The sequence below is a fragment of the Caretta caretta genome, chromosome 13 (assembly GCF_965140235.1).
Source record: "Caretta caretta isolate rCarCar2 chromosome 13, rCarCar1.hap1, whole genome shotgun sequence".
NCBI lineage: Eukaryota > Metazoa > Chordata > Testudines > Cheloniidae > Caretta > Caretta caretta.
The window spans coordinates 29,155,808-29,170,405 of NC_134218.1; the positions used below are offsets into that span (position 1 = coordinate 29,155,808).

General features: G+C 41.1%; 1 protein-coding gene across 4 annotated transcripts in view; it reads right to left on the minus strand.

Annotated features, from left to right (window-relative positions):
• The window catches only part of TOX2 (TOX high mobility group box family member 2), a 257,019-nt gene that overhangs the window by 100,532 nt on the left and 141,889 nt on the right, over positions 1-14,598 (minus strand). For all 4 annotated transcript variants that reach the window (XM_048820163.2, XM_048820161.2, XM_048820162.2 and 1 more), the window contains exon 3: positions 12,968-13,213. In XM_048820163.2, coding sequence (XP_048676120.1) covers positions 12,968-13,213 — 246 coding nt within the window. The remainder of the gene's footprint in view (positions 1-12,967; positions 13,214-14,598) is intronic.

Consider the following 14,598-nt stretch of genomic DNA (forward strand, 5'->3'; position numbering starts at 1 on the left):
AGTGTGACCGCTAACCACAGCACTGCTGCTTAACCGCCCCAAAAGGCATAGAAACGCCCAAACCTGAGTGCAAAGCAAAGAATTCAGACAGCAACTTTTAACAAATGTCCATTCCTATGATCTAGAAAGAGGAAAAGTGTTTTCGGTTTATTTATTTTTTAAGTATGTATAAAAGTAATTTGCTCCTAGACTTGTCTTCTAGGTTCCATGAAGAGAAATTTTGTAACCTAGTGACAAACCCCAGAAAAAAAGGGGGGCTTTCAAATGAAACTGCCAACAGAATCTTAACAGGAGCACACATGGGTGCTGCTAAACTAAGCTCATAAGGAGGTGGGGCAAATGCCTTAAAAGAGTTAGTGAAGGCAAAATAATGTTCATTAAAAATAGAAAAACAACTGAAAAAATATCCTTTGTATTCAACTTCGTACTCGTACATCATAATGTTCCAGTAAAAGCCCATTTTCCCTTGAGATAATAAAAGAATTGAATTTTTCCTTATCGGTCATCTATTTTTCTAGCTAAAGCTATTACTCCCTCTCTGTGGTTGCTAGGCAACAAGAAATATTAATAGCAGCTTTTATTAGCTTAGCTTTAGCAGCAGAGTACCAGAATGAGAAAATGGAAAACATAAATGTGTTACATAAATCTTTCAACCTTTCAGGGTTTGTGTTAGTCTCTGTTTTCATAATGATTTATTGAAGTGATGGTTCATTTATGAGAAAAAGGAGTGTGAAATAAGAAAACGGAACATTACCCTGAAGGACTGTTTGAAAATAAATAATTATAGGAGGTGAAGAAAAGCTGTTTAAAACCATTTTTCTGAGTTTTATAAAATTTAAAAAGACATATTTCTTTCATTTATTGCCTCTGAGAAAAACACTAGCAGGAGACTGCAAACAGGGCTCCGTTTAATACAAAGAAACCTTCACATATGATAGTATTATTATTATTGTCCACCCAGGCCTTATCTTAGGCAGTTTAGTTTTTAAATAGCGAACCACTAATGAGCAGAATTACAAATTAGTTAAAACCCAAGATGTAAAAAATTAGTACAACTCCAGAGAGGCACAAACCACCATAAGGTTTCACTCACTCTCTTTGCACTCCGTCAGTCCCTGTGTTGACAAAGTCTGTCCCTACATTAAACTGCACCAATATTAGTGCTGTTCATTGTGTTGTAAAGCCTGCTAATTTGGAATTTAATTTGGTTTGCATCTTGATTTGTGTGGCGTCATGCTCTGTTTTATCGCAGCTGTCCTCAGCAATATGTCTGGTAACTGGAGCACCGTATTTAAGTTTATTTATTTCTGATTGCGTATCACATGTGTTTCTAAACACTGTAACTCAGGAAAGCAAGTCTTCTTGGCTACCACGTGGAAAAGTAAGACATACAGTCCTGGTACCTTATCATTCCATCTTTCCTGTAAAGGATTTCTGCCTACCTGGGTGAGTTCCACTGAATAACACCAAGTTTTTGTTTTAAAAAAAAAAAAAAAAAATACACGAGGTGAAATCCTGGCTCCATGGATGTCAACGGACTTCTGGCTGAACAGGTGGAATTTTAAGGCACAGGGAGGGTATCTCCTCAAAATGAACTCTCCAACGAACCTCAGTTATGAAAGCACTACCCCTCCCTGGGAACTAAATCACAATGATATAGCCCCCGACCACACAGACATTTACAAGTCTGACAGGACCTCAGCCATAACTTTCCTCTGACTGTTGCCTTCCCACATCCCGCCTGCATACCTCAGCCCATGAGGGCCTTCTACAGCATCCAGCACAGAGAGTATGCCATGTCTTGGGCAAGGGTCCACCAGCCACAATCTGACCTATAATTCTTAGGGGGAAGGAGGAGGAGTGAGACAGAATCACAGCCTGACTGTGAACAATGCAGCCTATCATTCTACATGATTTTCTTCGTTATAGGGCCATGATAAGAGCAAATTTGCTCCCAGGTTTAATATTTGACCCCTAAACCTAACACACATAGAAATGTTGTTTTAAATGATAAAGAAACAAAATTCCAGTAGGAACAGGTTTTCTAAAAATCAGTAAAATAATCATCTCCTCCCCCATACAGGAGAACAAGAAAGGGAAACTCACTAAGGTGCAATTCCATAATATTTAAGCATTGTGGGATCAGGGGCTAACTTACATACAGAAGCAAAGCTGACTTCCAGCCTGTTCTCATGCTGAAGTAAAACACAAAAAGGAGATGAATACCAGAGCTAGAGGGAGTGCGATTCAATTTCCTTTTTAATTGTTCAGCTCTAATAATCTAAGCCATTGGGTTTGATTCAGTGCTAGGCTAAGGGATGCTACGGTGATATATGCAGTATCAACGTGGGGGATGGGATTTGGACGTAAAAAACACTATGCATTAATTTCATATTTGAAATAAGTCTCATTGAAATAAATTAAATTATTTTTTGTTTCCCTTTCTGTTCTGTGACTGTCTGGACCGTTTAGACTGTGAGCCTTTTGGGGCGGGGGCTGTCTCTCACTGTGTGTTTGTACAGCACTTAACACAATGGAACCCTGGTCTCAGCAGAGACCTCTGTATTCTACCATAACAACAGCAATTAAAAAAACCTCCCTGTTCATGACATTGTTCCTTTAAATCCTCTTATAAAGGAATAGTGCTAGATTACAAAGAATACTTTTAATACATTTTATTTAAAATATGTAACTTTTATTTAAAGTAGATAAGAATTTAAGATAGATATATTTATTTAAATAGTTACACATTTAAATATTTATAAACAAGAAATACATTATATCATCTGCCAAGCTAAAAACCACATTTAACAATTTCCATACCTCGAAGAAACAGCAAATGGCTAACACTTGTTTTTCTAGTAAATTTCTAATTGATTTCCTTTTTGGGCTATTTCCTGTGTTAGAAAATGATCCAAAACTAATTTAAATCAATTATTATCTTTAGAGTGTAAGCTCCTTAGGGCAGAGACCCTCTTTTTGCTCTGTGTCTGTAAGGTGCCTCATTCAATGGGGTCCCCTAGTCCATGCCTGGGGCTCTGAGGCAGTACTCAATACAAATAACTAACAATAAATTATTAAGACTTGCACTGACTTCAATGGGATTTGGATCTGGCCCTAAGAGAGCACACAGTTATGTATGGACTTATCAGCACAGCAGGTCTGACTCAGGAGAAAAAGTGGATTCAAGTATGTGAGCAGTCTGAGGAAAGAGAACAGAGATGACCAAGGGTTTGATCCTGGGAAAAGTTACGCCTGCTAGGTCCCACTGACAATGTGCAGGAATAACAATACTCGGGGGGGGGGGGGGGGGGGGGCATAGCTGTTTGCAGGATTGGACGCCGAGAAAGAAATTGCTAGGGGGAGTGGAAGGTGTGGCAAATGTCATGAAGAGAGAATCAAGAGGGTGGGAACTGGGGCACTTGGGGAAAAGGAATAAGGCCTGGGAAATGGGGAGAAGCAACAACAAGAGAGATGGAGGGAGACACATGGAGCTAAGACACATTCAGCGACAGAAGACAAGGTAGTGAATCAGAAGAGAAAATGCAGCAGCACAGTCACAGGGCTCTGGATGGTTCCATTTGACATTTCAAATGTCTGATTTAATGTTGCTGTTTATTATTTATTATTCAGATTGTGGTTTGGGCCCACACGGCGTGAAGCACTTTCTAAACACAAAGGATCCTACCTTGAACAGCTCACAATCTATGGTCTTTGACCATTTGCATTTTTAATTACTCTAGGCTTTGATCAGGGAGAGGGGAGGCTTCATCTCCCCCATCACGCACATATGCACACATCCCAGCCCCAGCCAAAGGAAGTGGCTATTTTTAGTTTCCATTTCTCATTGTGAGATAGGCAGATTGTTTACAGGTGGATTGTTTATTTGGCTTTTATTTATATTTCATTCAAAACTGCCACAAAGTTAAAAGAGCGTTATTTAGGTTGCAAAATGAAGCAGTTGACTGTTAGGAAATTCCAGATTTACAGATGCCCTTGCAATTTCAATTCTGCTTCTTTGTGCATGTATCCTATGCACTAAATGAGACGGGGGTTATGTGGAAAAAACAGCATGTGCTATAATTAAAGACTGTATCATAATGCATATATACCGGGGACTGAATTAAGGTTACATATGCAACTGTAAATCTGGCATAGTCAAACTTCCAAGTTCTTGCAACCTTAATGTTCTTTTAACTCAGGGTTTGTCTACTTGTATAGCACAGCAGCTGCGCTACTGTAGTGCTTAGCGAAGACACTACCTATGTCGATGGGAGAGCTTCTCCCGTCAGTGTAGATACTCCACCTTCCCAAGAGGCAGTCGGAGAAGCCCTCCCATCAATATAGTGCTATCTACACCGGGGTTAGGTCAGTATAACTGTGTCACTCAGGGGTGTGGATTTTCCACAACCGAGTGATGCAGTTATACTGACGTAAGTCTTTAGTGTAGGCCAAGCCCTAATGTGGGTGTGGAGGGAGTATACAATTTTCAATTTTGTTGTAACTGTAACAACTCCCCCGTGCACTGGATTTGAACCTTGAACTTCTAGCCCTGGTGCTCAAACTGCTACAGCTTGACCTACGGACTAACTACATTAGCTGGTAGGAGGAGAAATCTTTTATCCCACTCACTCCAGAGGATGGTTATGAGGAGCCCAGGCTGGCTCTCTTTCCCACAGTGATCTAGGGGAATTTCTACCGCACATGATGCCCCTAGAAGAAAATATGGGACACTGGAGGGGGGGAGCTCAGCCTGGCCCAACTCTTCCTAACCCTCCAATACAGCTGCTCTGGCAGCTCTCAGGCGCTCTCAGAGCAGTGATGGCTGCTGCTGCAAATTTGGTGGCAGTGTGAGCCCAACCTTAGAATGTTCATATTCAGTTATTACTTCGGCGGGCTGCCAACATTTTCCTGAGACACAGGAGAGACAGAAGTAAAATAAAAGTTAACTTTCAACAGTTTACAGCTCAGAAAAACTCAATGGAATTTTGTTGAACAAACTCTTATAAATTTCAAAGGCCTATTGCTAACCATGGACATTTTTGAGCTTCTCAAATAAAGTCACAAGAATGTTTTATGATGGAAGGTCTTAGGCAGCTTAGATACAGGGGTTGCTACCAGTTTCCCCTATAATACAGTGATCACCACTAAAAGGTCAGCACTTCCTAATAGTTACCATTGTGTGGTATCTAAGACACTGAAGCTTCCACACACACAACAGTGCATGTAACAATAATGTCCTTGCTTCTGCCCCTACCTTGGTGGAACCCGTAGGAGAGGAGCACAGGGGACGGAACTCTCGGCAGTGATACCTTCAACATCTCGAACCCCCTCTCTGAACCAGTCACACACAATGCCCAAGCCCAAGGGAGGAATGCCCCAGTGGTCTAATACCCTTTTCACTGCCATTGTGGACCATGGAAAAACAAGGCTGTGTTCCTGGAGTTGGTGTTTGTTCACATGGAGTTTTGTGATATTCATCTCCTAGGAGCAGGTTTGAAATAACGTGACCCCAAGTGTTTGAGTCAATGGTAAGTTACAATGGCAGGCGCAGTTCCAAACTGGGCCAGTGGGGGAGCTGTCAATGGGCTCCCATCTGGCTGACCAGCAACGCTGCTCTCAGGAAGTGAGGTTTAGGGGCTGGGCCCTCAATAGGCTCGGGGGACTTCTCCCCTTTATGGGGTGAACCCCTGGACAGCCAGGGAAGCCCAGTCCAAAATGGCTGTGGGCAGAGCTGTGTGCAGAGAGGTTAGCCTGGGCCTGGGCAGCACAGGAGGGCCCAGCAGGAGTCACTGCGAGTGGTGGCTCCCGTCTCAGTGCAGTAAAGTCCCATCGGTGGGCCAGGATACACCGACTCCTCCCCTCCGCTTGGGGTGCCTCCAGTGCTGACAGGCTCCGTTCGGCAGTCTCACACGATGAGGGACGCAGACATTCTGAGACCCCTATCTAATATTTATGGAAATATGTTTGCACTGCATTGGAAATTCTTCAGTCTGACCTTGATCACCCTTTGTTTCTGTCAAACATGTTCTTCCAAATCCCTTCTGAAAACTCATTTATTCACAACAGCTCTTTAACCCAACATGCTCCCATTCTCCCTGCTACCCTGGCCATTTTACCTCAGCTTTTTCAAAGGCTGGGGCTGTGCTGCCTCCAGTCACTTTCAGCCAATCTGCTCTGGCTGCACCACTCTCTTCACTGTTCTGTCCTCAGTAATCACCTCAATTCGGATGGCACCCTCGCCCACAGTGCCAAGGCCCAGGACGTGCTCTGCTGCCCGCCCTCATCACCACAGACACTCCTGATGGACAGAAGTAGCAACAACTGCTGGCTTCAGGAAAAAATCCTTGTGCTCACTGAAGCTGGTCAAAAATTTATTTCAAAACTCTCTTTTTCTGACAGAAAACATCGTTTTTCTAAATTACTGGTTTTTGGAGGGGGAGGGAATTTTTCGTTTTGTTTGAAATGTTTTAATTTCTCACCAAAACATTTTCTGTTTTTCTTTTTTTTTTTCTCATGCACTCTCTCCCTTTTTTCTCTCCCTCTTCACTCCCATTTTTATTTCCCCCCTATTTTCTGGAGGCAAAAAAGAGAGAGAAAGTGGAAAAAAACTGACAATTTGGGGGGGTTGGGTTTTGTCAACAAAACAAATTTTCCCATCAAAAAGCGACCTTTTCTGACCAGCCCCCACACTTTTCCCTGCCTCCCGACTATCCGTATGTTCCTCCCATATCTCTGCCCCTTGCCTATCCCCAGCCCAGGACACCCTCCTTCTCTCCTCCATCCTTTCTAGCTCTCCCATTCTCTTGTCCTCTGCCTTCTCGCTCCCTTCCCTTCACATGTTTTCCACCACCTTCTTTCCTCTCATCACCTTCACCTATTTCCCCAACCTGTGAAAAGTCACCATTTGTATGAACAGTGATACAGGCAAGAGAAGAAAACCCCACCACTACATTACAGAACCATCTACTTTACCAAGATGAGCACATAATATAAGAGAGCGAACACAAAGGGTGAGCTCCTAATCCCACTCAAATTAATGGCAAAACTCCCAAGGACTTCAATGGGACACAATTTCCAACATGCCCTTCTCCACCATCCCACCCCCAGCCCTTCTTTCCTATTGTTTATTTAATTCACTCATGCATCTTGTAGGTCATAGGCTCATCGAATCAAGGATCATGTCCTGTATGTTTGCACAGCACCCAACACAACAGGCTACTAATTCTGACTGGGGTATTAGGTGTGATTCATAATATAAATAATTAATAGTAACTGTAATTATGTGCCAGGGTCAAAGGTGGCATGAAAATCATCTCCATTTATTCTCACTGTGTTTGTAACAATATTCCTTAAGATTCAGGCCTGAGAAAGGCATCTACGGTTGCATCTCAGCTTTTTGCTTTTCTATTTCATGTTATGATTTTTATTTGTGCAGGAAATTTGCACAATAAATGCTTCCTTACTAGTGACACAGCAGCACGCTTTCTGCTTATCAATGGAGAGAATGTCAACTAGCTTTCAGCATGCTTCAGGCGTTGAGGAAAAGGCCTGAGGGCTAGGGAGGAGAACAGAACAGAACCATCCACAGAGCTACCCGCCCTCAGCCAGAGGAGCAGGGTAGAAGAACAGAGATCTTGAGAACACAGCAGAGCAGCTCAACATTGTTCAACTGAAAAACTTCTCCATCAAAAAATGCAGTCTCATTGAAATCAAAATGTTTCACAAAAGCACTGCTATTTCAAGGAGATTTTTCCAAAAAATCATTTGAAATGAAACAAAAATGTTAATTCTGTTTTATTTCAAATCACAATTTTCATTTTGTTTGTGATTTTGGACTTTAGATTCCCCCCTCCTTTGCCCCTGTTTTGTCCCCACTGAAAAAGGAGGGGAAAAACAGGTTTGGGGGATTCCCTCTCCCTGCCCACCCTGATTTATCAGTAGGGCCCTACCAAATTCATGGTCCATTTTGGTCAATTTCACACTCATAGGATTTTTTAAATGGTAAATTTCACAATTTCAGCTATTTAAAACTGAAACTTCAGGGAGTTGTAATTGTAGGGGTCCTGACCCAAAAAGGGGTTGTTGCGGGTGTCACAAGGTTATTGTGGGGGGTGGGGGTTGCAGTACTGCTACTCTTACTTCTCTGCTGCTGCTGGCAGCGGCGCTGCCTTCAGAGCTGGGCAGCTGGAGAATGGCGGCTGCTGGCCGGGAGCCCAGCTCTGAAGGCAGAGCCACTGCCAGCAGCAGCCCAGAAGTAAGGGTAGCATGGTATAGTATGCCGCCCAGCTCTGAAGTCAGCACAGAAATAAGGGTGGCAACACTGTGACCCCCTAAAATAACCTTGTGACCCCCCCCCCCGCAACTTCCTTTTGGGTCAGGACCCACAATTTGAGAAACGCTGGTCTCCCCCCGTAAAATCTGTATAGTTTAGGGTAAAAGCACACCAAAGACCAGACTTCACAGGGGGAAACCAGATTTCACAGTCCTGATGCATTTTTCATGGCCATGAATTTAGTAGGGACCTATTTATCAGTGGGAAAAAAGGAGGGGAGAAAAAAAGGAAGAGAGTAAGGGACAATAATCCAAAATGTGAAATATTTTTGATTTTTGAAAACTGAAACAATACAAAAAACTGTGATTCAAAATACAGAGCAAAAATGTCATTTTGTTTACAATTTCTTATAGAAAAATCTGAAGTTTTCTTCAGAGTATTTTGAACAAAACATTTTTATTTGAAACTTTTCAGGGGGAAAAACACTGAATTTTTGGCCTGTGTCTGGTACAGAGCATTACATTTAATTTGTTTATTAATAACAAGAAATATCCATCTATCTAGTTTTCTCCCCCCAACTTCCCCATGCTGAGATTTCTCTCTCATAAGCGCGCACACACACACACACATTCAGTGACCCCTCACTCTCTCACTGTCCATCCTGCAGCACTGGAATCCCAGTGGTATCTATTCAATTATTATTATTTTTTATTTGTATTATCATACCGCCTATGAGCCACAGTCATGGACCAGGTCCCCATGGTGCAAGGTGCTGTACAAACATAGAACAAAAAGACAGTCCCCCGTCCCAAAGCGCTGCCAATGTAAGTATAAGATAAGTGACCACAAAGGGACAGACACACGAGGGTACAGGGAAACTATATCGGTCAGCATGGGAGGCCATGATCACAGCACACCAGCAGCCTAACCACTGTCAAGTTTTCTGTAGGCCTCTTTCTTCTCCCTCAAAGTTCTGCTCTTCCACAGAGGCAGCCTGTACATGATGTTTGGAATGCCCCGTGTGCCAGAGAAATGTGTTGAACCTCACGTCTTCAACAAAGGAAGAGGTTTGAAGATGAACACCCAATTTGAGCAGCCAGGACATATCAGACATTCACACAGAAAGAAGAGGAATAAAAAGTAACTTCCCATAAACCAGTGGCTTTTTGATCCCCTCTTGCAAATCAATCCAGAACCAGGGATGCTGCTGGGGAATCTGGGATGGTTGGCAATGCAATCTAATTGTGTCCCAAGGACACATGAGTCTGCAAGAGGGAGACCAGACATTAGATCTCAGGGAACAGTCTGAAATGCCCCAGGAGCAACTGGCTGAGCAAAAGCAGGCAGCGCAGAGAAGGTGCCAGGGAAGGGAGACTGTTGATAGGATATATTCATAATAAGCAAATACGGAGGTGATCTTAGTTTTGCAAAACCTCCTTGGTCAGGTTACTGCTCTGGAGATGTAATACAAGGTCCCATTTTATCAATACCCCTATATTCCAGATACAGAGTGTGCTTCATAGGAGGTCAGACTAGATGATCAAAGTGGTCCCTTCTGGGTTTATAATCTCTGAATCAGATAAAATATTCCAGTTTTGGCCCATTTTTGAAACACGACCACACAGCCCTGGGAGTCAGGAGACCTGGGTTCTATTTCTGGCTCTTTAATGACAATGTGGGTCTTTTAACAAACTATTTCACCTTGCAGTGCTCCTTTCTGTAAAATGGGGATAGTAATTTTCTACCTCCCAGGGGTATTGCAAGACTTAATGAAATGGTTGGAAAATGTTAGTTATCAGATTCTTGGATAGGAGACACTACAGGATTGCAAAGCATCCCTTACCCTTATTCCCAATTAATTTTTGAGCAGTAGAGTAAATGTCATTTCCCATTGCTCTCAGTAATGCCTAGGTCATGTCATTTTAGTAGTCCTAGATTTTTCATTAGAGCACATGAAAAAATCCGAGCTACTAGACATAAATTCTTAACAACATTTAAAATTTGTATCCCAAACTTCTTGCAAATTACAATTTTTCCCTTTCATTAAAAATATTCTTACTCCAGAAATAAAATAAATAGCAGCAAACGTAGGAAACATCTGTGTATGCAAAAAAATGTACAGACCATTGTGAGCCAAAGCACATAGGAGGCATGTTAATACCCTTAACATTTGCATTAGTCATTTAGGTTTTGAAACAAAGACCAAATCTCATCTGGCTTCCTGCTGAACTCTCAAACAAGAGTCACCTTCCTAACCGGCTGATGCCCCCATTTCTACACACAGTGAAACAATTAGTGCTTTGTTACTGTCAAGTCAGTAAACATGTTCCTCCTCAGAATGAATTTTTCCTGTTGCAAATACCTACCTTAAATATGAGTAACTTTCAGGGAGGATCACAGCACTTCAGACGCCCTGCAATGTCACCCAAGCAATGCCTGAAGCACAGTCTACTTCATTAGACCATTACCAAGTGGGTTATGGCTTGATGGGCATGCGGGCAGAAGATATTAATGATACAAATTTAAAAATCTGCTCCATCTCTGGGCTTTTATTGTTCCCTCATGTGCGTGCACAGCTCCCATTAATGCTAATCAGGAGTACACATGCACATTGGGACAAACACTAACTGCCATGTGCACACACGGGAGTCAATGGGATCCCTGTCCATGCATCCAAAGGCAGAATTGGCCAATTTGTGAGGGAAAAGGGCGGTCAGCCTGTAACAAAAAGTTTGATTGTAGAGGAAAAGTGTCTGACAGGAGGGTAAGAAAGGATTTCATTTGGGCCTAAAATTACAACACAGTTCATTTAGTGATCTACCTCATTACTGCTGGGATCTATGGAGATATCTTTCCCAAAGGCTTTGCTTTAAAACTAAACACTTCCAATTCACTATCAGCTGGAAAATTCAGGATTCCCTGGATTTTTAATTTTAGTGGTAAGGGGGAAACAACTCCTAATCTCTCTATTCTGTTTTCAGCATACTAAGCCCCCTTCTTATCTTCCCTAGCTCAGTCCTGATTTATTGTCAAGATGCTGCATTTGTAAAACAGAACCATAAAATAAAAAAGAGAACATTTCCCAAGGACTACTCCAAAATAAATTATTTCAGCCATTCAGAAGCTGCTTAATAAATCCCACTATTCTTGTTTCTTTGGGTATTTTAGAAACTGATTTATCAATGCAATATCACCTCGCAAAAATGAGACAATCAACACAAGATAAAAATATTGTGGTATGAAAACAGGGGTCAGAAGTAGGGGCTGTGCTTTAAATTAAACTAGGGAAAACATCTTTCATATAAAATTGACTCTTTTTGTCTCAGAAATGAATAATTTAATGAACTAAGTACCTAAAAGCTAAAGAGGAGCCCGACGTAATATTTAATTTCATAGAAAGAGGTCTGTTTTCAATATCATGCTCGATCAATTTTTTTTAAACACACAAACTTTATAAAAAAAAGAAGTGCAGATATGCCAAGGATTTTGGGAGCTTTGGAGCATTCCTAGAGAAAGTGATAATATCTCCTGTGAACACTACTACCTTCCAGACCCTTATCTACTGAGGCAAGGAAAAGCAAATACTCTTTAGCTAGGATGGTTGTGGAGATGCAGGCATGTTAATTAAACAAAATTAGCTCTGTTTGATATTGATGCATTCCAGTGACACCCATGGAAATCAATGATCTTAGAAGCAAATAATATAGAAAACCTACCATGTAGTTAAATCTGCTAAAAGGGAAATTATTATTAAATGACTTCATCATAAATTCAATACAGATGATGAAATCAAGACAAAGGCTTACACAACATGGCTGGTTCTGTGCTGAACTGATCTCTATACTGAGTTAAATAAGCTCATTTTCCCCCCTCAGACGTCCATTTTTAAATTTTCATTCATTATCCCTGTGCTAGTCCTTTCTGCAATAGGTTAACATGAAACTTCTGAAGATACCGCCTTGTCCCAGAGTAATCCAAAAGGCATTTTAGTATTGCCACCTCTAACCTATGCAGGACTGGGGACTGATCCTGCTCCCCTCAAAGTCACAAGCAAAGCTCCCATTGACTTTGAGAGGAAATGGGATAGGCTCACTTCTTTCACTAAATGGGCTTTTAAACCACAGAATGAGGTAGTCCATGCCATACCTTAACCTTTTTACCAGGCCCGTGAGCAGATTGCTCCAATTTTACAGTACTTGCAACTAACGTGGTGGTATATTTATTATTCAAAAGATCATCAATATTGAAGTGCCCTGGGATCTTTTTTGGATGCTTTGTTTTGGATGATCCAACCAAAGTATGCAAGAAAAATAAAGCAGGCGTACTTCACTCCCTCAAGGCAAGAATCAATGCGTATGACATTATGCACCAAGAGTGAAATACAAAACCACCCCCTGAATATAATTAGGTTATTAACATGGTCCAAAAAGGCACAGAATTTAAAATACAAAATTACGCTGAAAACCACCATGACCATGCAAATGACTTCTACAGAAGCAATCAAACCACCCCCATCTTTGAGATATGCTCCCTGTCCAACTGAAGGCAGCTCGGTGTTCACTGCCTTTATTCAATCCTTAGTTGGAAATGTTTTTTCCAAGAATATCCTTCTATATTCAAACGACTCATAGTGACACACAGTGGATTGTATCGGATCAAACAGAACATGATAAAAGAGAAAACTTTACTCACCGTAGGTAGTTGGCTGGAGAGAAGATGCCCATCCTGACTCAACATATTAGACACCATGATGGCTGGAAGGTCCATGTTCTGATAGGAATATGCTGGTATCAGGCTATTTGGAGGGAGGCCGTGGCACAGTGAATGATACCCGGTTTCATGATCCACCAAATGAAGAAGTGAGGGCTCTGGGAGGTTAGGAGGAGTTATAGGAGGGATTTCATAGTCCTCATTATTCTCATTCTGACCATTATACGTCTGAAATAGTAAAAGGACATTTTTACAATGTGTCACTTCCTCGTTGCTTCAGCAAAAGAAATGTTTTGTGATGAAAAAAATAAATAAAAAAATTAACCACAACCAGATAATACAATAATTCCTAAATGACAATTCCCAGTCATGTACATAAGCAGGTCCCAGAGCAACATCAGATTATCACAGCATGCTGTAGCTAATATCAAGATCATCCCAAATCAAACAGAAGGGCATTTCTCATGGCCTGAGCTTCAATTTCTATCACTAAGGTATAATGTCCTGCCTCCATCTGCTTTGTAGAACTCTCATCCACCTCAGCAGAAAATTCTGTGCATGGATCAATGTCAAGATATGACCAAAAGAACTAAATTTGCAAAAAGGGCTCTAAGCTTGCTTCTTGAAAGGGTATTTTCATGCATAAATCTGGTAGTAATACATACAACTGCTGCATTTGTAACTACAAATGTTTCTTTGGACACACAAATGAGTGTGCAATATTTATGACTAGGATTTCCAAAGGGGCTTAAAGGAAGTAAGCACTCCACTCCCATGGAAAGTCAGTGATGGTACCTGAGCAGCAAATTTCTTTAGGCTCCTTGGAAAAACCCAGATTTTATCTACCAGTTGAGAGACCTACTCAGAAAAGTGGCTGTAGCATCTTTTTCAAAAATGAGTCTCATTTGACTGTCCCAGGCATGGAGACCTGCCCATATTTACTTTATTGTGCAAAGATATTTAAGAATAAAAATACCTTTAGCTAGCTCTTTTCCTGATGACACTACCTTGAAGAAGAACACAACTGTGCAGATAGTTTGATTGTGATCATTTCCAGTTCAGTGGGATTTATTAAAACATTTCCCTGACGTGTGTTAAAAATTAATCTGAAATTGCACCCATGTAATTCTCCTGAGACAAAATATATTAGATCTACAGTAAATTTAAAATAAATGTGAATCTTACAATAAAATTGTTAATTGTGGTATGGAAGACCATTATAACAGGTTCTATTTTAAAGAGAAAGCTTATTCTAAAGATATCCTACATTATATATGACTATACTATATGAAATTCTGATTATCCCTAGTGTTATACACATGGATTTTAAGATCAGCTTCCAAGATCACCTAATTTCATGGTTGGATTTTGATTTAATATTGACTTAAGACCAGAAATCTATGTGTGCAAAAACGGTTAAACACTATAGACTATTAAGCCATTGCCCCAAAACTCTCACACAAATCCTCATCTTCCATCACCCCAGATTTAAAAAATTATAAAATAAAAGATTTATGTAACTTGAATTCTTCATGAAACTCAGCAGAGAGCAAGTGAAGAAGAAGCTGTCTGGAATCTTGTTATGAAGCACCAGTTGGAGAGTGAATGAGCTT